General features: G+C 37.8%; 1 protein-coding gene across 3 annotated transcripts in view; it reads right to left on the reverse strand.

Annotated features, from left to right (window-relative positions):
- COL9A1 (collagen type IX alpha 1 chain) overlaps window positions 1-27,585 on the reverse strand; it is a 65,616-nt gene that overhangs the window by 26,115 nt on the left and 11,916 nt on the right. The window contains exons 6-25 of one of the 3 annotated variants that reach the window (XM_027645104.1): window positions 22,454-22,531; window positions 21,788-21,808; window positions 20,720-20,794; window positions 20,153-20,188; window positions 19,983-20,045; window positions 17,886-17,939; window positions 17,267-17,302; window positions 12,081-12,104; window positions 11,723-11,776; window positions 9,957-10,010; window positions 8,277-8,309; window positions 8,132-8,188; window positions 7,374-7,427; window positions 5,913-5,966; window positions 3,639-3,692; window positions 2,203-2,256; window positions 1,429-1,482; window positions 1,201-1,254; window positions 1,030-1,083; window positions 763-816 (exon numbers count right to left, since the gene is read on the reverse strand). In XM_027645104.1, the coding sequence (XP_027500905.1) occupies window positions 763-816; window positions 1,030-1,083; window positions 1,201-1,254; window positions 1,429-1,482; window positions 2,203-2,256; window positions 3,639-3,692; window positions 5,913-5,966; window positions 7,374-7,427; window positions 8,132-8,188; window positions 8,277-8,309; window positions 9,957-10,010; window positions 11,723-11,776; window positions 12,081-12,104; window positions 17,267-17,302; window positions 17,886-17,939; window positions 19,983-20,045; window positions 20,153-20,188; window positions 20,720-20,794; window positions 21,788-21,808; window positions 22,454-22,531 (1,017 nt within the window). Of the gene's footprint in view, window positions 1-762; window positions 817-1,029; window positions 1,084-1,200; window positions 1,255-1,428; window positions 1,483-2,202; window positions 2,257-3,638; window positions 3,693-5,912; window positions 5,967-7,373; window positions 7,428-8,131; window positions 8,189-8,276; window positions 8,310-9,956; window positions 10,011-11,722; window positions 11,777-12,080; window positions 12,105-17,266; window positions 17,303-17,885; window positions 17,940-19,982; window positions 20,046-20,152; window positions 20,189-20,719; window positions 20,795-21,787; window positions 21,809-21,851; window positions 22,009-22,442; window positions 22,532-27,585 lie in introns of those variants that run through there. The other 2 variants (XM_027645108.1, XM_027645105.1) reach the window with 2 other exon arrangements.

Genomic DNA, 27,585 nt, shown 5'->3' on the forward strand with positions numbered 1-27,585 from the left:
ATAGCAGGTATGCTTTTATCAAATTTTCTTTCAAGCTGAAGAGTTCACTTAGTATTAAAAATTTACTTCCAGTTCTAATACAGCTCCTTCGCTACATCCTCACAGGAATTACTCCGACAGCATAGTATTTTAAACATATTTCTATATAGCTTTTGACATTTGGCACAGTTTTCAAACTTAGTTAATGTACAAGGATTACCTTCTAAAAGAGTACATAAGGCACTACTGATTCCCTATAAGTTCACCACAGGGGATATACAAGAAAACTCCAGTGCCTGTCCCTCGTGTTCCCCCTCCCTTCCCCAAAAGTATGTGTGTGGTGCATTCCAGATGTTCTGAGCCAGCAGAATATCAAAAGATGATTGTTCACCTCAGGTGTGTTAGACTAGCAGGTCAGCTTTTCCTGCTTGGCCTGGAAAGGGGTTTGGCCCCAGGCAAGACAATGAGACCAGCTCTCATTGTGGGGTCACACCATAATATCCACAGGGTCTCAGAGAAACGCGAGAAGAGTTGCATAGTGGCCACAAATGTTTTGTGAGATGACGTCCCTCACAGTGGCACCATAAGGAGGTCTAGGCTTTTGTGCAAAAGTTTTTAATACATATATCAGAATTTCTCCTTGCATTACACATGCTCTCTCTGGGTCTTTTGCTTAGATTTTCACTTAAATCACTCCAATATCAGCATCAAATTAACATATACATGGCCTTTCTGTGGTTTAAACTGAACCTCCCTTGCAAAGGTAAAATACCTGATACTTACTGGCAGTCCCTGAAGCCCTGTATCACCTGGAGCTCCAGGTTTTCCTGGTTCACCCTGTAAAACATTTTAAGTTGTAATTTATGCAAATAAAACATAAGGGAAAATTTGATTTCTGGAACACAGAGTTGGAATACTTTGGGATCTGTAGTATGGGAAACTTCATTCAATTACCCTAATAACATGCATAAAGCCATGGTCAGCAGTCACTAGGGAATGAACAAATCTAGGGCACTACCAAAGCTCTGACATATGCCAGCTGTGCCTTACTTTTGCTCCAGGCATTCCAGGGATCCCTTCTCGGCCATCAACTCCTGGTAAGCCCTTGAAAGAAGAAAAAAAGAAAAAAAAAAATCGATGTATTTTTGGAGAGATTTTGCCCAAGCACCAATATTCAAATTAGTATCACATGAAGCAAATGAAGAAATTAAATATACATACAGACTCTCCTTTTGGCCCAGGGAGACCATTTATTCCTCTTGTACCTTGAGGGCCCTAATAATAATAATAAAAATTTTTAAAAATTAAACACATTGAAATTACAGATGAAAAGAATGTCAACATTCCGGTACATATTACTTTGAGACTACTAAATATACTCTAAGTTTATATGCTATTAAGTAACCAATGTTTGCAAGTCAACATGAGTCAAAATTTGTCCGTGCTCACCCTTTCTCCCTTCGGACCCATCTCTCCTAGGGGACCTCTCTGTCCTTGATCGCCCTACAGAAAAAACTTGTTTTAGAAATAAAACCATAATACACTTCCATGTAATTATTAGCTAAGACTCTCAGAAAATCAGCAAGTACAATTCAGGTTCAGTTAAAGTAGACATCTCAAATTCATATTACATTTAAAAATGTAGTTTCTTAAAACTGCAGCTGATAGATAAATTTTAAAAAAACACAGCTCAAGCCATCCCTTGGGATTTCAGGAGTGTCTAAGCAAAGGATGTTGCACTTGCTTATTTAACTCATAGAGTTACTGGCTATTCCAAGCCTAAATTCCAGCTATGGAAGCAGGGAAGAATTTAGAAACAACAAACAAAAACACCCCACTCAAAATAAACCCCAAGCCCAAATAAAATGTACACACACGAAAAAAGCCTTCCAACAAAACACAAAAGGGCACAAATTGCCCTTTACAGGTTTATACCTTGTTCCAGCTTTATATCTGGAAAATTCCAAGTCACCCTAATAGACAGTAAGACTCAGAAGGAAGAGGTAACCATAACATACTAAGAAGTTAAAATGGGTTCATCCACCTCACAATTCTTTGGGGATATTAAAAGATTATAGACTTGATATCACTGTAATAACATTTATTCACCTATGGGAAATTAATAGAATTGGATTAATCAGAGGCTTTTTTGATTCACAGCCACAAAGTTTCACGACTTAGAGTCTAACTGGGGAGTGTTTGGCTAACATACACTTTACTTACAGGTGCACCAGGAAGACCTTGGGGACCAGGATCACCATCAAGCCCACGAGCTCCCTACAAAACAAGTAGATAACACAAGACATTAAAATGAACTGCTGGAACACAAATAACTTAAGCATCCATCTGGTTTGGTTGGAGCTGCAAATTCTCTACAGCTGAGGGGTTTTATAGTTCCAATTAAAAAAAAAAAAAAGAAAAGGTAATTTTTTTCTTAATCTATCTTGTTTTTTATGGAGTTATGCAAGCAAATATTTTTTTAAATAAAGAAAACTATCAGTCAAAAAATTACATTCAGATCATTCTCTAAAAAATCGTATTGAAATCAAGGAGTAGATCTTCACACACTACTTCAGAAAATGTCTGTGTTTTCCCTAATAATACTACATCTTTCGCCACATAATAGAATATCATCAAAATGTGAAAAGAAAGCATCAAGTGCAGTGCAGCTATTTTTATCTCATATGTTTCAAGGAAACAACGCAATCACTACCCTGTGAGTAAATTTAAATGGAGAGAAAAAATATTTTAAAGAAGATTTAGAGAAAAGTGGAACTCCTTTGTCAAACAGATGTAGTAAATATTTTGAATAGACAAAGCAGCACAAAAATGTAGGCAAATAACTATGAAGAATTAAAAGACAAAAAAGCAAAGTAAGATAGTAATATCTTAGCGAATCTGTCCAAGAGGTTAGGAAGGATTACTCATGAAAAGATTCATAATCAGGAGAAATTTGATGTCTCTGAGGACAGACAATCACAAGGTAAGGTTTCTATGATTTCAGTTCTGGAAATGGAGACAATGGCAGAATTGTCTCCATTCTATTCCTTCCAGAAATTTTTATCATAGAGGTTTAGCAATATCACAAGACTAGAAAGGTAACAGTCAATTTGGAAATAGCAGTTAGAAATACTTTGATGAGCAGGGGAAAAATTACCCAGCAAAGTCATGACATTACAAAAACATTAATTCCCTGGCAGGAATTTAAGACACAGATATGTTAAAGACAGAAAGAATGGAAAAAGAACAAACTCTCAATAAAAAATCCTGGCAAAAAATGGGACGATAGAAGTAAAAGGCTTTAAGAAGATGCAAAACAAGGAGGGACTACTTAATAAATTTTAGCTTTAAATCAAACATGCGGTAGTTTATAACTGCTGTAACTTGCTATCTTGCTTACTACATACTTGCACACATGCATAAGTACTATAAATCCAAGGGTAAAGAGGGGAAGGTGTGAAAAGTACATGTCCTCTTACTAAGCAGAACAACCAAGCTGCCTTTCTTCCTAACAAGAAGTACAGTAGCTATGGAAATACAGTTGGCAGGAGTGAAAAAATAAAGGGGGAAAAAAGAAGTTTAAATAAGCTTTAAAAACATTCAGGGGTGTACATTTTTTTAATATAGGCCATTTTATGCAAAGAAAAGTTAATACTCACTTTGGTACCTTTAGGTCCCATTATACCAGTTATACCTCTGATACCTAGGATACCCTGAGAAAGAAAAGTATATTCAAGTTATGCTTAAATGTTTTCGTCAGAACTGTCCTAGTTTTCAGACAGAAGACTCAAGAGTTCTACATGTTTGCTTTATGCTTATTTTACTATTTTCCTAGTATAAAAGGAGAAATCCAGCTGTTGCTGTTATTAGAATACTTAATTTACAGGTAATGTGATATTTTACTATTTTATAATTTAAAAAATAATAAAAAGCTATCTGGCTGAATTATAAAACCACAAATAAAAAATATAGATATAAAAAAATACAAAAGATAAATATAAAACCATAAGGGCTGAAAAAACCCACTAATTTCTTTTCTTGGTTACCACAGAGTTGAAGCACTCTTGCCATGTAACTTGTGTGAGAGGAACACATGAAGGCCAGATTTGCAAAAGTGCTAAGTTGTCTTAATGGGGTTTAGGACAGATTCAGGAGAAAGGTACCTTCATACTCTATAGAACTCCAGAGGCAAACAAGACAGTGCAAGGTTTTTGAGACTACAAGTGCTAAGTTTATATGCCCACCATACCTGAGAGACTGAACTCAGTAGACATCCTGGTGCAGCAGGATGTACCATAACTGTCATCACTTCCCTTCAAAATACAGTCTCATGGGAAATTTGGCTTCAATTTCTTCCTTTTCCTGAGAGACTGAAACTACATGAGATGTCTCCTCCCTGCAGAGACCAAACCCTCAGCCATAATATGTTTGTTCTGCAACAAGAAGAACCCACTACAACTGTGTTAATGAAATAGCTACAGGCACTTCAGTGCAGTGTAGGCAAACCTACTCCTTGAACCAGATTCTACACTGGCAGCCTTTACTTGCTACTAACAAAGTTACATGGAGTCTTGCACAGAATAGTTAATGCCTTCTCAACCCAAAACATGAGAAAAATCATGATAATGCATCAGTGACAACAGCAGCCCAGCAAGAATTCCATTCATTCAGGTAAAAAACATAAAAGAAAACAGAATGGAATATACAGCCTCTCCATTTGTGCCTCTAAAGCATCCTCTTTTCCATAGGTTGTCTGTCTGACACCGTTTTCTGCATATTATGAATCCTATGTTTTAATAAAAAACAATTATTTTAAAGCTTGTTTGTAAGGTCAACAACTGGTGATACAGTGAAATGTTGTGAGTAATGCTTTAAAAAAAAAAAAAAAAGTCAATCTTTAATTGGTTTTTAACTCCACAGTGTTATTTCATGGTGATTGAAGAACTTTACCAAACTGAGTTAAAATAATTGGTCCCTACAAGCCTTTAAGACAGTAGAAGCTGGCTCTTATGCAAGTGCTTTGTCTGCACCACAGTCCCAGGGATAGTTTTTCAGGATCAAACATAAGAAGGAATGCACACTTTCCTTTATTTAGTCTGTTCTTTCTTTATCTTTCTCCAGTCATAATCCAGAGGTTTATGTTGTTTTACATTTATGTTCATGGAAAATTTTGTAATTTAGGATTTGGATGTCACATGCATCAAGGTAAGCTGCTGTATAATATCACATGTGGCCATCAACGGCATTAAATAGTTTCACATCTAAGAAAAAATCATAAGACCCAATCAGAAAATAGACCATAGAAATTAAAGGTGGTTATGCCTGTTTCTCTTACTTAGAATGACCCATTTATTATTTTTGCTAGCCCTTTTCAGCTGTGGAAACCATAACAGCTTCTCAGAAGGAACGAGCTGAGGAGGTACGTGCCAGAACTAAGCACAGTAAAACAGGACAAGAAAATAACTTCAAAATCAGAGGTATGCTGTGACTGCTACTTCATCCCCAAGTTGGCTACTCATCCTCATCCTCAAGGTTACTTCATTCTCTTGGCTAAGTCTGAATTTTACAATCGATCGTATTTCAAATAAACATTAGCTTTGCAAGGATGAAGTCAGAGTCATCAAAATTATGGAAAGAAAGACCAAGAAAAAAAATCCAATTATTTTCACCATCTAAGCATAACACAAAATTCAGGACATGAAATAGTTTTTAAAATTAGCCTTTCCACAGAACTATATGCAGCTTTGTGCCGAGCGATAATGTAAGTTTTTTGGAGAGACTTAAATAATTCTACTTTTATTCATAGAAAATATGGCACAATAAAGTGAAAGATGTATGGAGATTTTATAATATCTTTTTTCTTACAATAGTAAGGAATAAGGATATAACATACTGAAGCAATAGGTAACACTATTTAAGAGGAAATACTTTACTGGAGGGCCTTGAGCTCCCACTTCACCGATGGGTCCTTGATCCCCTTCTTCACCCTGGGAAAGCCAAAGGAATACATCTGTAGGTAATCCATACCATGCATATTGCTCTCTCACCATACAAGGTGCATCTGCTCCTTAGAGTTTTCTGTCACCATGTCCTGCTTGAAAGAAATCTAAACGAAGTCACACTACTTCCTCAGACAAATACTTGTTCAGGTTTACATGCCATTCAACTATTAGTCAACAAGGTAATTTCAAAGAAACCTCAATATAAAGAATAATTATATTTTACTCTTAATCTGTCATTCCATATTTTCTTGACATTAATCTCTTTAGGTTTTCTTGTTCTTTTAGATTAAAAGTGCAGTGAAGGTATTTTCATGCATGTGAATGTACAGAATATGCTAGTAGATCTGCATCACAATACCACATTGCAATTCAGAATTTTTTGAAAATTAAAATGGAAAAATGCCTTATCTGGCAAACCCCCTCTTTTATTAGATAGTGATCTTTTTCATACAATGATAGTGCACAGTAATGGAACAACAGTACATATTGCAGTTTAATTTGTAAAAAGGGATAAGACAACTGCTCAACATCCTCCCCCACCCAAAAAAAAGGCAAGTTGTTTATAATAAATCAGTAATCTTTTTAACAGGCTTAGGAACAGAGTGCAGGGGTTTTTTAAAAAACTTTTCTCCGATGCTTTTTCCTCCAGCATTGAAGTATGGACCAAGGCAGTGCAAATCTTCTGAATTTTTCGTACAAATATTTCTCAGAGAAATTGTGGATGTCCCATCCCTGGAAGTGTTCAAGGGCAGAGGAACCTGATCTAGTGGAAGGTGTCCCTGCCCAGAGCAGGGAGGTGGGAACTAGATGACCTTCAAGGTCCCCTTCCAAACCATTCCATGATTCTATGAAGGTTATATACCAAGGTTAATTCAAATGAAACACCTCGAAAGTTCGCTTTTCAGTTTTCAAGATGAATTGGACTTGGCCTCTCTAGTTACCATCATTCTTTGCTTGTGAACTTACACTACATCCTTTCCCTCTCAAATGCATTTTTCTCTCTTATTCTTCACAGAACTACTCCTCTGTGCCACAGAACTATTAACTTGGTAAGTCCACAGAATTTTTGTGCATTTAAATGTTTGAAAGTTTTTCAATTAATAAATTTAACTCAGTTATTGCCATGATTTCCATAATAATTAAATTAAATTATCAAAGTAAAAATCAAGATGAGTATGACTTCTGCATCATAATAAATACAGAGTACAAGTGAATAAAGAATAGAGATGTGCCTTCGATTACTCTGGAGCATTATGATGTATAGTATCACTTCATGCATTCTATAAAAAAAATTAATAGTTCTAACAAGGTGTAATATGTTTTTTGAAGAAGAGGCTAAACTACCATCAGCCTGCTAAAAAAACCAGCAGTTTTTCATCTTTTTATTTTTACCTTATAACCTTGTTTTCCTGGTTCACCAGACTCTCCTTTTGAACCTTTTTGTCCCTAAAATAAATGTAAAAACCACCAAATAAATAAATAAATATTATTCAAAATTAAAATACAGGTTTATAAAACAGACACAAACTGCTGAGAACCATACTGCTGTTCCCTCTCAAACCCCATTCACCAGTTTCTTCACCTGTCTAGGAAACAGCACATACTAAGTACCCTGCTCAAAAATATCTGCTTCTGGATCTAACAAGGCTGCATTTCTAGGCAAGTTAGTACTTCTTACGTTACCCCATAAAAATTTCCTCAGGCCAACAGTATTCCTAAAAGCCAGTAAAGAATGTGTTAAAAAACCCAAACCTTACTTAAAATGAGACTCAAAACTTGTTCATTTCAATTTAGTATGTTATAGGTCTCCCAGGAAGAGAGAAAGAAGGAAAAAATACTAAGGATTTGGGGGAATATTTAGAGTTTCTGGAGTCAGACTACAAATGGTCCAGAAAGTGAATGAAGCAATATACTCTAATCCTTTTAAGATCACACATAAATTTTACCCTGAAGATTAAAGCAGCAGCAAGAGATTTCAACAGAAGAGGTTCTTTTAGCAGTCAAGAGTTGAATAAACCTAAGCAACTACACTGATGTAACCTTTTTTGAAATTACCAGTGAAGAGCCCTTCTGTCAAGTCAGCACTTACCACCCTAGTGCATTGAGACAGCGTTTCTATAAGGAATGCTTGAACAAACAAGTTCTCTTACCTTCATTCCCATTAAGCCAGCGTGCCCTGGGCGGCCAGGTGGACAAGCATTGGGACACTGGAAAAGCAATCACATAGTTACTGCCACATAGGTTAAATAATGCTCTCTGAAATTACTTATAAAAACACATGGAAAACAATCTTACCAACAGGTCACCATCTCGCAGGCCAATTGTTCCCTAAATTAAATTATATTAATCAAAGTCAGTAAAAAAGAAATAACCAGTCCTGATTCATTAGGCAATACAGGCATTAGACAAAAGAGAAAATACTACTATCTAAAGACAGAATTAGAAGTATAATCAACCAAAGGATCTCTGACACAAAAAGCATCTAAACTGTAGGATTTTATTGAAGGATAGCAGGTACCTGCAAAATCCTGTCCTCTAACTTTTATCAACTTTTACAAAAAAAAAAAAAACAACCAAACAAACAAACAAAAAAACCCCGAAATATTTTTTTTTGCTTTTCAAGCTACCTCAATCATATTTTCTATTAAATATAGATCAAATAGAACCAAACCCCATACATTTCCAACAGAATCCAAGACAATTTCTATAATAGCAGTACCTTACTACCATTCAGCAAAAGATTCAGATCTTTTCAGAGAAAATAATCTTCCCACAACACAAGTACTGTTAGATGACAGTTGCAATAAACCAGACATCGGTGTACAATGAGATGGACTCAGTGAAGGGAAGGCCATTCCTCATATTAAATCAAATACTTGATGGAAGCTAACGGGAAGCTTATGAGGCACAACAGGGAGAAACATGTTTTCACAGCAGCAGCTGTGTTCTCTAAAGCCCAGTGGGAGGGAGCACACCATTTCAGAGAGAAGCATAGGGAAGTTTAAGGAATGAGCTGCTCTTGATTTATAACAGAATGATTTTAAAAAAGGCGAGAGTATTTGGGTCCATAATGTCTTTAGTTGAAGTGGGACTATGGCACTTCAGAAACACAAAAAGGACAAAACATCAAGGAATAGAAGCAGCCATATTGGGAATTTGCTTCTGCTTGTTTCCTAATTACTGTTCTACACTTGTGGTTTTTTACAATGCCTCTGTCAATTCTCTGGCAACTTCCATGAAAACAAGAAACATGACATAGGTAAACCATATGAACTTAGGGTCTGTCCCTAAAGAGTGGGGAGGAGGAGGTTCCCAGCAGAGGAACAGTACAGTTTTTAAAAAGGCGTTAGTACACCATGTTTCCTAGCAGTTTGCCTTTCACAGCACCCAGAATCCAGTGTGTCTGCCAAACTGTTTTATCTCTCTGGGAGGGCAAATTGTCACAACAAAAAGGCATAACACACATCCTTCCTCCCAAGAGGTTCAAAAAAGATAACTATTCTCCTTGAGCAGCAAAGCACTGCTGCAAAGCATTCTTCTGTTCCTTGTAAGTAGCAAGCCTGATTGCAAGAAAGGCATAAGAATTCAACCCACCTAGAAGCATATATTTGTCTCATGAGACAAACATTAAATTTTTCTTCTCCTAACACAGAAAAGTCTACCTCTGCTGAAGTAATACCAGTGAGACCTGACAAAGACTATATTTACAGCAATATTATTATTCACAGGGAAGTTTAAGACCTGTGTATTTACAGTCTGTAGAAATGAGAAGGCATCATGACAGAAGTTACAGTTTGCATTTCAAACTACCTTTTTATAACCACAGAGATTAGAAACTTACTTTCTAAATGTAAGATCAAAAGCCTGCTGAAATCCTAAACTCAGTATTCAGCTGTAGAACTTGAGGAGAAGTTTTGTTCAAGCAGCAACAACACAAAATTCAGATGTTAGCACATATAAAACATAATCACTTACTGGAGGACCTGGTGGTCCTGGTGGCCCTGGTGGCCCTCTTTTTCCTGGATCTCCCTTAAAAAGGGTAAAACATTTTTATATATTGATAGTAATATTGACAACCAGTAGTTACATATTCAGACCATACAACAACAGTGAGAAATTAAGTGGCTATGGAAGGACAAACTAGGTAGCCAATTAAAACATCAACCTACAACATGACTCCCATGGTAGAATGGGAAAATAGTTTTTTGAGTAGAATGGCAGTTGTGTTGTGAAATAGGAGCCACAAAAAAACCAACAAATTTTCAGCTGCTTTAGAACACTAAAACACTTGACCACAAGATCATCTATGCACTCTTCTATCTTATAACTGCAGCTTCAGTTCTGAAGGAAAAATCCTAGTAATTGGCAGAAGTGCCCAAAGCAGAGAGAGGGGAAAGTCCCCTTTTTCAGAGCTTTTTAAGCTACCTCAATCATATTTTCTATTAAATATAGATCTTCTATTAAAAATAGAAGATTTAGAATCTTCTCCTGTTTGTGAAGTTTTGATGTCTAGTGCTCGCATAAGTAAAGAAAATGTAGAACCTCTGCAAATTATTTTTTCTGAATGCTTTGAATTAAAATATATATAATATTTGGGTCATGACCAACTTTTAATTTATGTCATTTTAATAATATTTTTTACATCTAATTAAATAATAAGTGCAATTAACAAGATGAATATAGAAGAATTATTCACTAATTCTCACAATGCATGAGCTATAGAGCCATTCTTTTCCATACAATGTATAATTATACTGTGTGACTCATTATTACAGTGTGTTATGGAGGCGTAGCATACAAATGGATTCACTAGCAGAGGATAGGCTCACATGCAGCTTTGGAAAAAGGCATCACGGATGCAATTTCTGATTCTGGTAGCCTTTGAACCACCAACTGCCAGAATGTGCAATGATATGACAGAAAAATTCCATTCTACAAATAGTCTGCACACTTCCGTAAGTATCCGTTCTTGCTCTTGCTACAGATAACACAGAGAGCTAAGATGGATCATCTTCTGAAATAGACTGGCAGTTTTTAATATTCTTTGTTTAATTCATTTATATGATTGAGCACAACACACGTATTAAAAAGTAGGCTTCATTAAACAAAATTTGTATGCTGCTTCAGATTTCAAGTAAGAAAATAACAACTGGTTTCAACTTGCACTTTGACGGTAAAGTATGGAGTCAAAATGGGACATGTGATGAAACTGAGTGCACAGCTTAGCAGTAAGGTTAGTAGATGGAGTTACACATAAATGAGACTAAGAAGAAATGCTGAATTGCCATGCTCACTGATATGCAAATGAAAATGAGAAATTGTATGTGATCATGTCCCATAATGTATATGTGAAATGACAGGAGTAAAGTTAAAGGTCTACATGTAATGTTAAGTTTTACATTTCCTGTATTTCTGGCAGGTTTGCTTTTTGATTTTAGCTTTCCTTGAATGAGGTAAAGTAGAGTATAGGACACTCCATTAAGCATTTCATCCTAATCTAACAGGTGGCCCTGACTTTGGTCTATTCATTGTTCCTTATTTCTGAGGAGCTCCAAACACAATCTTTCTTCTACCAGTCAGTATGTCAGTCGCCCTGGCCTGATCATGAAAAAAAATACATTTGAAAGTGCTGTTAATAGCCCAAATAGTGTTTACATGGCCCAGTAATTACTCCTTTTTTCTTTAAATAATTTCTAGCAATTGAATAGATCTATATTTTCAGCAAACGTAGGAGTACTTACAGGTGGACCAGCACGACCTACTTCCCCAGGAAGACCCGCTGCACCAGCTGGACCCTAAAACAACCAAAGTAAATAGTATTTTTAAATAATACAATACCTATGAAACAAGCATACAAGGAGTGAGAACGCATAATTCTCTCAACAAACTATGCCTTCAGACCCCAATATTCTTGCCCCATATATGACAGATCAGTGCAACCTTAGTGGTAGCTGAAGAAAACATATGTAACAGATATAGAACATCTGGATTAAAAAAAGTCTCTATTTTCACTGAATTACTTTTTATTACAGTATAATAACTTTATTGAATATTTAAGTAGTTGAACAGTATATTTATTAATTGTAAGAATGAACTTACAGGTGGTCCAAGAAGCCCCTTGCCCTGTGAAATATGAAAAAAGGTCAGAAATGTGGAGAGGATTCCAAACCTATTCAAGTTTTTGGCAAGAACAGAATATTTGGGATTAAAAGATATAAAACCTCCCTGTTGTTTGATTCTGCAAAATCATTTTCAAAACTTATTCAACTAATGCTAAATATAATTTTTTAATTAAGTAACCAATATCAGATGAAAAATTAAATTACTGATTAGGTTGCCTTACAGCAGCATTTAATTACACATATACTCCCACAAAGGAATGAAGACATTAAAGCCCTTGGGTTTAGCTAATTATCCAGTACAATGATGAACATATCTATGCTACAATCATTTCCTTCTAACAATGTATTTAAATTTATAATAACAGAGAACTTTTTTGCCCCAGTGCTTCCCTGAGGTCTAAATCCACTAAACTAGTGCTTTTTGGTAATCAGAAAGAACACCAAACTGCTCCTGTTTACATTTTCCATCAGTATTGATCTGAATCACTTTAGTGAGAAGCGTCCAAGATACTTCTGCCTATTTGGACAATACACTCCCTCTAAGAAAACTGATCCCTCAGTCATGCATTATTGAAGCAAACGTAAAATTTTATGGAGAACAGTGTCAATGATACACGTGAAACACTAACATAAAAAATCCTAAACACACTTAAATCTTGAGGACATTTGATATAATAAAGCACCTGGGCTAAATGCAGCTTTAAAAACCACTGAACATCAAGCCACGATTGTATTTGTAAAGCTGCCTTTCCAAAACTTGGTACAATGCAGGGAAAATTTCAAGCATTTATCAGGGTCATTCCATTTTAGCCATTTAATACACAGCAGAAAGTAAGTTTGCATAACCTACATAATCCCTTTGCTATTACTTTACACCTTCTTGCTGCAATTCGTTATAGTATACACGTCTATATTTGACTATACAAATCAGACTTTCACTGCATCACATATCCAATATTATAATATCACCTGCCTCTGAAAGAAGGAAATAACTACTTGCAGGTTCTCACTGGAGTACCCTTTCCTAACATGCCCCTAAACAGTGGCAGAGAAGGTCAACGATACCAAAAGAAGCAGCTAGAGCTATTGTGTCCAGCCCACATAGTAGCCCAGGAGAAGCCTGTCCCCTCCTCTGCCCACTCCACTGCATCTCTTCAGCTTACTAGTTAGGACTCCAAGAAGCAGGGGCTTCTCAGCAACCCATGCCTCCCCCTCACGCAGCTACTCCACCCTTCTTGCCATGAAGTAGACCCAGTTGCAAAGCTGAGAGCTGCAGTGCAATCAGTCAGTAAGGGCATACACAAAGCAGTTAATGATCCCAACCAGCTGCCCATATTCCTGCCTTTGTTTGTGTCCTAAAGGGAAAGCCTCTCCACAGAACCTGGGACTGCAGCCTTAAATCCCCAGATCCTTGCTGCCTACTTTGGAGATGCTCATCTGACCCACGGAGCACATGGAGTGCAGGGACATGGGTAGTAATCCAAAGTCTGCACCTGGCTCAGAGACACTTACCCTGCAGGTCTGCTAAGTACCACTGCCATTCACCACAAAGAGTCAAATACCAGTATTTGTATGTGTACCCTGTGCTGGATACTGTGTTTTAGTAGACCTTAAAATATTTTCAAATTCTCTGTCACTAAATACACACAATCCTACCCATATTCCAGATGCGTAAACCACTAGAAATTTATCAGCTCATAGAAAAGTTTGAGGGAACTTAACAGAGAGAATGGACTGAAGAGTGCAATACATGCATTGAATGTAGCACGTCCATTTACCAGGATCAGATCAGAGACATTAGCATATTTAAATTACTTCTGAAAAAAAACTGCTTGAATTAATCAGAGTATTCTACGAATTTTGTAAACCTGTCATTTGAAACATTATCTGCCCAACAGATGAGACAAAGAATAAATTAAAGCTAAATGATCAAGGTTGTGGGTTCGATCCCCTATATGGGCCATTCACTTAAGAGTTGGACTCAATGATCCTTGTGGGTCCCTTCCAAACCAGAATATTCTGTGAAATATTTAACACAGTTATCTGAGAAATGAAGCAGGAAAAAAAAAAAACAGAGGAAAGGGAAAGTAAAAGATGGTAACTGAAGATTGCCAGGATACATTCTGGGGAAGAAAAAGTGACAAAAGCAGAAAAGCAAATGCTGTGTATAAAACATTACATCCTTAATATTCTTTCTAGAAGTTAACCAGAAGTCCTAACTTGGCTGATAAATTCCAGTGGATGAGCTTGAAAACACTGATAATAATTTAAAACTAACCAATGTTTCAGCCAAGGCTTCTGGTTTTCTGTTTGCACTGAGCATTTTAACAACTTAAGTAAGGGGATTTTGTGAGAAATGAACTCTTTGGATAACCATCCAGGGACTACTCCATTTGCAAAAGGCCACTGACTGAATTCAAAGCAGTGCATAATTACACCTAAACACTCAGCTAATCACGCAGTTAATATGCAGATTCATAAGTGTGCTCAATATGTTTCAAGTAAATGAGGTCTCAGGGATCAAACAAAAGACCTCTAAAGGTTAAACGACCCCATTGCTTCATGTTTGTAGTAAAAGCTTCTCCAAAAGTCTCTGTATCTGAAAATTAGAACCATCACACTCCAGCACTACCAATTCTACCTTTTTGGGGGGTTGGGGTTTTTTGTTTTGTTTTTGTTGTTGTTGTTATTAGGTTTAATCTCACTAAAGGTGAGATGACAAGTGCTGGCCATTTTGAGAATCTTCCATAACTGTGTGATTTCTTCAGTAGCTTACAGCCATTCATCAAAGGGAAAATTGCATTTATACAAGCTAACCTAAGAGATTTATTTTGAGCATTAATCTTTCCATATGGATTCAGCATGCATAGGTTAACAATCATGGAGCTACAAAATCAAACACTAGGCTTCTTCCTAACATGTGAGGTCTAAGGATTAATCTTAACTTTAGGAAGTACAAGGGTACTTTTAGTATTTATTAACAGTACTTAGTCATGAGGTGACTAAGTATGTCCAACTTTTTTTTTCTTTAAATAAATAAAAATTCTCACTTCCTCATTATAAATATTCCTGCACATTCACCTTAAAATACAAGCTTCAGCTGCTTATTAAGCAGAAGTAGGACAACTCCAAAAGCAAACCCTACTGAGGTTCATTGAATCATTATCGCCTTAAGGTTGAGAGTCTCAGGGCAAACAAAAACCACTCAGCTTTGAACAATGGTCCAAAATCTTAGCATATTTATTGCTTTTATAGTCTCAAAATATCACGTGACAAAAGAACTGCTGCTCTGAACAGAATCAGCATTCAATCTTGACAAATTCGTCCAGTTTTCTGCTTTCCCAAAGTAGCATCTCTTCCTCAAAATTGAAATTAACCCTCTTCATACATATTTTATATATATACTTTTCCTGGAGGCTCTTAAATTATTCGTTCTCATGTTAGTCTGTTAATAGGGAGCTAAAATCATGTATGTTTTCCCCAAGTCAGTTTTTATTTCTGTTGACAGGCTAAAATACTACAGTATTTTAACCAATATTTCCGTAATTGAGTTTTATTTCCCTATTTTTTCCAGTCATAGAATCATAGAATGGCTTGGTTTGGAAGGGACCTTAAAGACCATCTAGTTCCAATGCCATGGGCAGGGACACCTTTCACTAGACAAGGCTGCTCAGTGACTTGGCCTTGAACACTTCCAGGATGGGGCATCCACAACTTGTCTGGGCAACCAGTTCCAGTGCCTCACCACTCTCACAGTAAAGAATTTCTTCTGATATCTAATTCTAATCTACTCTCTTTCAGTTTAAAGCCATTTCCCCTTTGTCCTATCACTACATGCCCTTGTAAAAAGTCCCTCTCCATCTTTCTTGAAGGCTCTCTTTAGGTACTGGAAGGCTGCAATTAGGTTAATCCAAAGCCTTCTCTTTTCGAGGCTAAACAACCCCAATGTGCTCCATCTCTCTATCCATTTTTTTCCCATAAGACACCTGACAGAGTTAAACTACCTCTTCATTGTAGCTTCACGTTTTATAATGCATTGCATACAACCCAGAAATTATTTCCACTAATATGTGACAGCAAAAAAATTAGAATAAACAAACTGAAAACCTCAAGCCCCTAACAGAAAAATGTAAAGGTTTCGGTCTACCTAGAAGCTACCTCAGTTCTACTATTTTCTGTGACTAAATTTCGCTCATATATTGAGTCTATACATTGACAAACCATTATAAAAGTATTACCTATGTTCCAGATTTTCAGGTAAGAAACTCCATCCATGAAAATTAAAGTAAAATGTCAACAGAGTGATTAATCTTAAATTTAAAGATGTCTATAATGTAACAACTTCAAGATTAACTTTATCATTTTCTCTCTGGCCAAATATCGAAATGATTGTTTATCATAAATTTAATGAGAGTTAATAGGACAGGGTCAAAAATTAAAATATACAAGGAGTGGTATACTGGAATAGAATGCCTCGTCTATTTAATTTAAATCATTTTTCCAATATGAATCTAATTTTTAATCACATTATGTGCAACCATATTACAATTTATGCCAGCCGTCTTGTTCGATTACTCATATTCCTTGAGGTTTTTACCTAGTCTAAATTTCTACATGCTATTCATCACTCACTTCTTCAACCTGTAAAATTCCTAAAGTTCCCAATTATTTTCAACCCTAAAAGTGGATGTTAAACTCATCTGCACCCAACTGGCACAGTACTCTTTCTGTGTCCTTTCTCATATTTTGTCTTGTTTTCAGAACGGCCGAGGGCATCTTATACAGCATTTAGACTTCAGTGATTCCATTTAAACACATGGCAAGGAGCTGAAAACAGGAATAACTGTATATTACACAAATGAAACATGGGTTTTCTTGTCTCCATAGCATTTTCACAAAGAAATGGAAAATAATGGTGTAAGTCTAAAACTTGGGACCACATCACACACACTCTTTTCTATAGCATACAAACCAAACATAATATTTGCACACTTAGATATAAAGACAAAAAGGTTCCTTGAAGTACTACTTTAATAACTTATGAGTTTTTTGAAACCTCAGAAACAGCTTTTAACTTTTCTTCACTACATTTAGTGGTAAGAATCCTTCATATTAATACTTAAGGTGTAAAAATCTCCTTCATATACTAAACATATTACTTACGGGAAGTCCACGAGCACCTGGCAGTCCTGGCTCACCCTTTAAAAGACAAAAAAATCAGTTTTTCAAGAGTCATTAGCCATAAAGTTTTGTAAAAAACATACAGGAAAATCTTGTTATCTTTTGGGGATCTTTTCTATATTTAGTGGACATAGTATTATTCACTTCATTAATGCTATGTTGGTTTCAGTAAGACTTGATACAAAGAAAATACTTTCTCAGTATTAAAAAGATACAGCCTCAGGGCTTTTGTTTCCCCTACCCCAAAAAAATTCAAACATGCTGGTTTCTGATCATTCTGACTTCTAATCTATATTTCATTTGGATGATTGCTGATGAAGTCAGGTTTCACTGCATATTACAGTTACATAATTACAATACAAGACTAAAAGAGCCTCACTACTACCGAAAATGCTCAGCCTTAATGTCACCAATGTAATATCACCATTCCTTGCTGCTGACTGGGGGAATGGAAGCTGCTTTGTACTGTGTGAAAAGGGCCTGTACTCTATAGATATTTTAAAATTGTCAGAAAGACTGCAGCATATTATTAGTTGCATAGAGACAAACAGAAATCATGCTTTAAAAAAATCCATAATTTCATGCATAATTTTGTTCTTACCTTCTGTCCTTTTGGTCCTGGGGCTCCACGTGAGCCATCAGGTCCTGTGAATCCCTTTGGAAGTAGTGCATAGTGTTAATGCAAGGGTTATGTGGTTTTCTTAATTACAACAGAACACATTCTAAAACATAGAATAATGAAGCTATTAAATGAAATAAGTAACTGCAGGAGACTTACAATTCAAATATCTACATGTACAGATAGAATTGCACAAGTTCAAAATACTAGCTTCTGGTGACAAACATTAATGCCAGTGATCTGTGTCTTCAAAAATGATTCAGTTAAATCATTATTAAATAAAACATGATCTCTCAATGGGAGATTGGTGAATTTAGTTCATGGCTCAGCTTAAAAACCAAAAACCGTGTTTTCCATTTCAAGTAAACCGTTCATTAACAACACACACACTCAAAAAAAAAAGTCAACAAAGCTGCCAGGCCAGATTTAAAGCTAGTCCTTGAACCCACTTGTCTTTCTGGATAAAATCAAAAAGCAACCATGGTATTGAACTCTAAATGAATTTGGAGTTATTTGTTTGGTTTTGTTTCCAATTTTATAGCCAGTTTATACGGCTTAGGAACTTCCAGATATCCATAAGGGTTTTTCTTCTATGTTTGTCTGATACTTGTTCATTTTGCTACACTTCCACTTTTTTTGGTACACTTCCAGCAGTTCAGTGTTCACACAATTGTTCTGACAATTTGCTTTTGAAAGCTTACATGATCATTACAGGCAATTACTGTACAGTATCTTTTCACAGCCTATTAAACTTGACACTGAAATAATTCATGAAATAAAATGAGATTTAAAAAGTCAGAACTGCCTCAACAATTAAATACAAAAGTTACTATAAATCTAAAACCCCAATTAGAAGTTAAATGCATGGTGGGAGTACAGTAAGGTCCCATGTTTTGTCTTCAAGTGAAAATAAAAAAGGTTCAACATTTCAGAAGACTGTATTCTAGTATTACATTTTCATTCATCTACTAATACAAGGGAATATGCAAGTGTGAACAAATATCAAAAACTGAGCTAAGTTTAGTGTGTTCTGTTTCATCTGATTGTGTTCCCATGAATTTTGGCAAGGAAAATAAAACTATGCCTTAAGTGAACATTATAAGAGGCAATGATTTTTAAAGATCTGCTTATGGGTTTTTGTAACCAGGTACAAATGGCTTATGGGCCTGTATTGTTTTCAGGAAAAAATGAAGTGGTATGAGATCCCACTCACAAAGTCCATTTGCTCTTACAGATTTGAAATCTGAATAGTTTAATTAAAGACTGTTCCAGCTCCATGTCCACTAAATCTCTTCTCAAAAACAAATTAAATTTCAGCTCTAACAGCATTGCAACCTTACATAGATATTAGGCTTTTTCATTTTTATAATTTGTAATACTCTCTAATATGTTAGTTTATTGTATATAATCTATATTTTTGATGTGTTAAATGTTAAAAGTATACTTCCACATATGTAAATTAAACATAAGCTTGCCCACTTCCTGGCATAAGATCTAAGTACTAATGCAACAATCTTGTTTCATAGCAAGAAATGCTTTCCAACACTGCTCTCAAGAGAGAGACATATGAAGAGTTTCCCAAATCTGTTCGAAAGTTTTTTATTCCCACAAATTTATTCAAGAGATATGACATAACAGGCCATCCACACTAGATGATGTTGAAAGTTTGATCCATATTATTTTCCACAGGGACAGGAAGATGTATCAGCAGATCCTCCTCATATCCTTGCTGCTCTGCCCTGCTGCCAGAGGTGGCAGGATGTTTCCCCACCACAGCACTGCTGCCCAGTGCTCTCTCCAGAGCAGAGTGGGAGCACCAGAGCAGAGTGGCAGCCCTTGTGCTGCTTCTCAGCTGCTGCCCTGGCAGCGCTCAGCCCAGCTGTGCTCCTCCAAAAGGGCATCTTTAGCTTGGGGAAAAGCTCCTCTCCCACCACAAGCACCTCTCGCAGTCAGTGGCAGCTATGAGGAAGACAGAGAACTCAAAAGGAAATTGTACTTCTCCAGAAACAGACTAAACTCAAGTATTTTTCCTTAAAAAAAAAAATAAAGACAAAATTCCAGAAAATCAAGTTTACTCACATCAGCTCCTGGCTCTCCAGGCAATCCAGGGGATCCTGGTTTGCCTGCATCCCCATCTGGACCCTTCAGGATTTAAATGAACAGTTAAGCATGTTTCAGAGAGGGAAACAAACAAAACTCAAAACCTGTTCTGTCAAAGGAGCAAATGCAAAGTAGCTGAAATCACTTACCGGTGGACCAGGGGGGCCACTCGGACCTCTCTCCCCCTAACAAGATATGAAAAGGAAGGTATTAGCCAGAACTACAGCAAACTTTTATGGTCCTTCATGAAAAACACCGATTTACAGATTATTAGAAATAATCCCGAACTGATTCTTATTGTAGAAAATTAATATTAAATCCACATGACCTCTATTACAATCCAACAGAAACTTCTGGTGGGACTCAAGAGAAAATACATAACAGTGCCTATCAGGAATAATGCCACGAATCCTTATCATGATACAGCATGAGTGATTCTACATAATCCCTTTTGAGATTAGATTTATAAAACTCCTACACCCCATCTAAGGCAGATGATCACAGCATATGATGCTGATTACATAAAATAAATAATCCTGAATTTTTCACATAATCTCAAAGGCCACTTCCTCCCCTTCTCCAGCCAACTACAGAATATGAAACCCATCAATTCTTATGTGTACGTGCAGCCAAATTCAAGCTTCTTGGGGTCAAATGCTGACAGACAACAGAGGTACAACTCTAGGCATTTACTATTTCCAAGGCAGGACACTTACATCAATGCCATCAATACCAGGAACTCCTGGTGGCCCTGGTGGACCCGGGGGGCCTGGTGGACCAGGGAGACCTCTCTGACAAAGAGTAAAAAAAAAAGAGAAATTAGAGCCTGGCAAACCACCGAGCCAGTCTAGGGAGACTGGCATAATGAGAGGCTACAGGTTAGTTAGGGGCTTACAGCTGTGATGAGGAGCTGTGTCCTCACTCCATGTATATCACAGGCCCTATATCCCATTTTGGCTGCCACTGCCATGACTAGAAACACTTCCCCCAGGAGTGGAATGGGGAAGGTGCTAAACCCCGCTCCCTGGGCCCAGCCACCCTCCTGTGCCCCACAATGCTGGCAGGACCAGGGCAAGGCGAGGAGGGCTCAGCTCCCCACCAAGCAGGATCTGAATGCCACATGGCAATGACAGGGTGACAGAAATAAAAGTGATCTTTGCCAATCAAACACCAAAATTCACTATGCTACTCTAATTACTCATTCAGCCAACACAAAGGAGACAGTCTTTCTGATAGTTCGTGCTAGCAAAGAAAATTTAGAAAAACCTTTTCCCTATTTCACTGAGGGGCTCAGTAGCTTTCCCTGGTTCCTGAGGATTACATTAGCATCTACAGAGGCGCTTTCTCAAAGCCCCAGGCTCCCGAGGGGAGGCGGCAGGCGCCACCAACTTGCGGAAACCCAGGGAAAGGCTTTTTACACGTCTCCGTGCCTATAATGGGGCACTGTTTTCTTTGGAGCGAGCTCTGTCCGCGGCCCCACAACGGGGTTCTCTGAGCAGGAGGCTGGCCCGAGCCCTGAGCGTGGCCCCTTGCTCCCCCCAGCGCTACTGCTCTGGACACCTTTCCTCCGCACACCAGTCTTCCCAGAAATAATCCGTCCAGCGGTAGTTTTACGAGGAGCTCAAGCCCCTCCATGTCACCAAGCACCTGCCCGATGCCCACCAGGTAGCACATACACACACACACACGCACACACACCCGCGGGTCGGCAGTAGGGTATGGCAGAGTGGCCTTCAGTCCCCCCGCGTCTGAACCCTGAGCGCCGCCCTTTACCTCCCACTTACCTCGATTACCGTCTGGCTTATCTGCAAGGGAGAAGAACAAGAGTCAAAGTCGGAATGAACTTACTTGAGCCAGGCAGAGGCAAAGCGCCTGCAGGTAGAGCCCCAGGGGCAGGATGCGCCGCAGAGCCCCGGCCATGGATGGAGGGAGCAGCCTGTGGCTGCCAGGGCGGGCGAAAGGTGAACCAGCTGCAGCCCCTCCCGGCTGCTGCCCGGCCCTGGGGAGGGTCGCGGGGATTGGAGGAACGCTGGCGGCCGGGAAGTGGAGGACTGAGTGCCAGCGGCGCTTTAACCCTTTGCCCTGCTGCTGTTGCTTGGGGATCGACCCTCGCCGTCCCCCGCGGGTTCCCCGGGAACGGGGGCAGCTGCAGAGAGCCGGCCGCGACAATCCCCCCGCCTGCGAGGCACGGAGCCCAGCGGTGTCCCAGCCAAGCAGCAGGTGAGGGGCGGGGGAGGAAGCAAGTCACGGAAGGGTTAAAATGAGGCCGCTGCTGCTGCTCTGGGGGGTTGGATTTCTAAAGGCACCGAGTTCCAGGCAGGTACGGTATAAAAGAGCATCTCCGGCCAGGAAGCGTGACAAAGAGCGAGGCTCCTGTGGGTTGCAGCGGCGGACATGAAAGGACAAGACAAGACGGGACAGAGCAGGGCAAGGCAGGACAGGTCTCTCACCCGGGCTGGCAGCTCTCCACAGCCTTCGCGCTGGGGCCGCAAGGGGTCGCAGTGAATCACCATCCACTGGATTTCGAACTGGCAAAGGAGATAAAGATCATGTTAATTCGGGTCAGAGGGTCACGCTGGCGGAGGGTGTAAGGGGGGGAATACTGGCACACCACGGCGAGTTTCGAACGGTGGGTATTCAATGACAGTAGCTACCGGTGTGTACGGGAGAGCTGGGCCCGGAGCAGTGCATTACCAAACCCCTAACTGCAGAGGTCTTTTAAACAGCAGCCGAGGGATTTAAGGAGAAGGGAAGATTCATCAGGTGTAATTTTTTGCGTATTCTTTATAAACACTGGCATCTTTCCCCGCACTGTGTGGTCACAGAATCACAGAATATTCTGAGTTGGAAGTCCAAGTTTTCCTTTAAGTGGATAGTTGTGCCCATGGAGAATGGTAAGGTCCAAGGATGGAAATATGGTTCAAGTGTGAGAAGTTCAAAAAGCAGGTTTTTAGGCACAGTGGCGACAGACTGCAATTGAGTAATATACTTGTGTAAAATTTCACGTCTTCTTTGAATACTTGTATTTGCTGCCAGAAAATGACACAGAATTAAGCCAAACCTCTTCTCAGAAGCTGCAACTGAAATTCACTTATGTGCTATATAGATTAAAAAACAAACCCTGTGCTAAAAGTTATGGAATCACTCAAAAATAAAACTTCAAAAGTATATCCATTGATATATAATGCATCACGTGGAATTTTAAGTACCAGAAGCATATTAAATTATGCGTATTCATTGTATCTAAGTTTTTAAGTCTCGTGTTGTTTTCCCTTCTCATCACATGTAGTATTGGCCTGGCTTATGAACTCTGAGTGGTTTATCCAGAGATTTTTCAGTTCAAGGATAACACTTCGAGGCTTCTATTCCTTTCTTTTTATTATGGAGGGCTGAGGAGTTGAGGAGAAAGAGATGTTTTGGGTTTGTTTTTACTTTGTACAACGTAAATCAGAGTCTTTTTCATGCGAGTGTTCTATTTTTTCTGAGAAGCAGAAAATAGAAGTGAGTGTCCAGGGGCTTTCAGTTCTCATTTCTTTGCCTCTCTAGGTCTTTCTTCCTATTCCATGAGCTGAAGTAGCTCCCCACTGTCACTCGTACAATATTATGTCTTCATGCTTCCTGGCTGCATTCTGTGCTCCCTGTGGGATATCTAATTGCACTCTTCAGTCCCAGCCCATAAATGATGCAGAAGGCAGACTGGCCACCATCCTTACATTGACTTAGTTGCTTACTGACTGCTAGAGCTAGTAAATACTCTGAGTCTGAAGTCCTTTAAAATCTCTGCAAGACACCACATATCCAAAAATTGAAAAGTTGCTGCTTTTCTTTTTTTTTTTTGGCTTTCACCTTCATCACTTCAGTACTGCCACTCCTGAAATCCTCTTTATCACATCTCTAGTGTTCTGTTTACTTGGCAGTCATCACAGTTTCCAGAGTGCTGAGACTAGAGCACAATGGAAGCAGTTGTTTCTTTTACCTATTATCTGACACTACCATCTGAGTCAATTCTCTCCCTCCTTTATCCACTTCTCATTTTCAAACTTTTCTTAGTTCTTAATAATAGCCAATTGAGTATCATAATATACATATAAAAGAACTGAATATATACTAATACTAATTAATACTACAAGGCAGCCATACAATAATAAAAATAAGAGGGCATCTGGAGTCTGACATCAAAATGGGATCAAATGATACCTATAGGTACATCTGGATTCTGAGTCCTGAGTCTCTACATTATTCACCTCCAAAGCTTACTTGAAGAGGGAAAGAGATCTATAACTGGCTCTAAAGCAGTTTATAAACTATTTATGATTAAACTAATACTCTAATTTTTATTTAAATTAAGTTATACATGGTTTTAAATGGCAGAATTTCTAATTTTTCTATTTGACTGTTTAATATCAAATTAAAGTTATAATAAATAATATTAAAATTGATAAATCATCTGCTCCGTGGATGTAATGTGAAATTGTGTCTCTCTACACTTCTTTTCTTAGAATGCTTTCCTCATTCATGAGAGCAAATGAGCAGGGCTGTGGAAATGGTTCCCTTTCTGCAGAAACTGTAAATTTGGCAGTAAATGGAGTGAAAAGTGGTAAAAAAAGAAAGGACAGCTTTTGGAAAAGACAGACAAATGCCACTGAATGAGCCTGCTTTTGCTTCATGATTCTTATATAGTGCTGAAAAATTATTTAAATCAAAATAGCCCTATTAGAGAACATTCTGCATGGGCCAGGAGGAGGGAATCGGACATCTGAAAGGAAGCATTTGGATACAGTTATGCAAAAAAGCTGATCAGTAGCAACTGTTACTGAAATCAATGGTCTGGAGTTGTGCTTTCAACTTATAAAACAGTACAAAATCTGTAAACACTGAAAAAAATTATTTAAGACATACCACCAGCAGCCAATATACGCATCAGCACATTCTGCAGGGTTTTTTTTGGTGAAGATAATCTTCATAAAGGGAAGGGGGAGGTACTTTGATGGTGTTTGTCTTCCCAAGTCACCGTTATGGGTGATGAAGCCCTGCTTTCCTGGGGATGGCTGAAAACCCGCTTGCCCATGGAAATGGTGAATTAATTGCTTGGTTTACTTTACTTGTATGCATGGCTTTAGCTTTACCTGTTACACTGTCTTTATCTCAACCCATAAGTTTTCTCACTTTTATAATTCTTTCCTCAACCTCACCATGGGGTTGAGGGAGCTCTGTTGGGCTGAGCTGCTATCTGAGGTTAAACCACAACAGATGTTTAAGACTCATGGGTCAATATTGCTGACATATTTTCCAGGTTTCCTACAGGATTTCTGTTTCATCTTAATTTCTTGGTCAGCACAGATATAATTAGATTAGCTGTGTCTGTCTGTTCGCTCTTTTGTCCTCTTAAGTTCTGTGGAAATGCCTGCAAATGCCCACAGCTTTTCACATCTCGGTATCAACTGCATGATTCAGTTGTCTTATTAGTACTTTAGATGAGAGATGTGAAAGTTAAGTAAGATGTAAATGAGACCTAAATATATAGAGTAGTATTTTCAGTATAGCATTAGTCACAGGGATGCATTTAGCAGTACCATAGGCTTTAAGGAAAACCATGACTCTCAGAGCACAGTTTTAGGTCTCTTCTAGGAGAACTGGCTCCTTGTATCCCACTGGGCTATTGTTGGCTTGGTGGTGATTCAGGGGAAGACATCCCTTCGGGGGAAATACAACTCAGCTAAGCAATTTTCAGGTGGAAGTTTTCTACAATTTTTTGTCAAGGATATCTATGTTTCTTTTAAGAGAGGCCTGCTATCAACTGTTTGTACATTTGTTAAGTGACTGGAAATAAACTATATATATTTAAACACATCTCATTCTAGAGCTATTTTAAATTAGTTTTATCCATTTTTCTACATCTCTATAATAGGTTTTAGAGCTTCATTTTTCTTGCATCTTTTTTCAAAACCTTCGAACAGTACAGCCAATTCTGCCGTTATTTGACTTTCCACTGCCAAGGGTTCAGCCTTATGGATGCGAGATTTCACAAGGTGAAAAAAAAAACAAACTGAGATGTGACTTTTTACAGTTCATGAACACAATCCGTTCTGTGGTGTAAATTAATCCCTGTTCAGCAAATATTGATAAGCAACTTCCTCTTAGACATTACAAGTCATGTAGCTGCCCTTAACTTTTCAGTGCCCTAGCAGCATTAAATGTTGGTCAGATAGTGACCAAGGGTCACTTCTAGCAAAGTGTTTAGTGTCTATTACGACATATTAATGTTAATGCCTCTGAAATCACAGAAACTAAGGCAATTATATCATCTCACAGCAATTATACTTTGAGCAGTAAGAATTTAATTCCCCTACCTTCCTATAAAAACATGTGATTTAGGAAGTTCCTTTCAGTTTTAAAATGATGCTATATCTCACATTGCTCAGAGTTTATAGTGGATTATTTGATTACTTTTACATAAAAAGAGCTATTTTCTTTTTTTATCAAAAAAAAAGAAGGATAAAAGGCATCTGTAAACCTGTACAAAAATTTGCCCTCTGTAAAATATGCCAGAAATCCTGGAGTAAATCTTTGTAAAGGCTCAAAGTTAAGATGCAGTTTCTAATGGAACTATATCTATTGTTCTCCCAGGCAGTCATGGCAACAACAAGCAGTAAAGAATCTCTTTTAAAATTATATGTATTACAGTGAACCTATAAGAAGTAGACCTTTTCTATAAGATAAATAGAGTACTCACAGAATGCTGGAAAAAAAAGAATAGGAAACATACAATTTATGTCTGTGTAATATCATCAGAAGTAATATAGTTTAACAATGCCTGGAAGTAAATCAGAAATTGTGCCTGGAGCATATTAAATACCCAAGACTGTTGAGATGTTTAAACTGACTGTAGTCAAGCAAGTTAAAGGATAAGCCTAGAATATCCCCAAGCACAGATTCATTTAGTCAATTTAAAGAAAAACAAAGTGCACAGGCTAAAGCAGAACTTTCTGCAATATAAACAGACATTTTAAAATTACTAGTCCATCAAATAATGTAATTTCTTTATCATAATTTCAAAGCATATGGTCTTCCTAAATCTACATTTTTATAATATCAGATTGGACCACTACCATTGTCATTTCTGGCTTCACAGTACAGGCCATGCAATTCAATCCAGTGAGTCTAATGTCAAACCCACAGTTCTGTCTGAAATAAAGTATATTTTTAGACATCCAGACTCAGTTTAAGAATATAGCTTGACTCTAACTTTCTTCTCTGACAATTTGTTTCAGTACTTCATTATTCTTTTTGTCGAAAAGTGTGCATCATAATCCTGTTTTAAGGCTTTAAAATTTTATTTTTTCCATAAAATACACTACATATGACTGAATCTTCCTAGAAACATGCTAAAAGTATAAATAAATATTTTCTGCAATAAGTGGTGAATTGTAAAATTTAGTTAATTCCATTTTGTTCTTTCACTCTTGAAGATGTCCTATAGTTAACATTAGGCACACAAGTGCCTAATTATGTACATTCTTAAACACAGACAAAGCAGAACTTAATGCTCAACACATTTCCCCACGAGATGCCTGAAGACCTT

The sequence above is a fragment of the Corapipo altera genome, unplaced genomic scaffold (genome assembly GCF_003945725.1).
Source record: "Corapipo altera isolate COAL_440 unplaced genomic scaffold, ASM394572v1 2, whole genome shotgun sequence".
NCBI classification, from domain to species: domain Eukaryota; kingdom Metazoa; phylum Chordata; class Aves; order Passeriformes; family Pipridae; genus Corapipo; species Corapipo altera.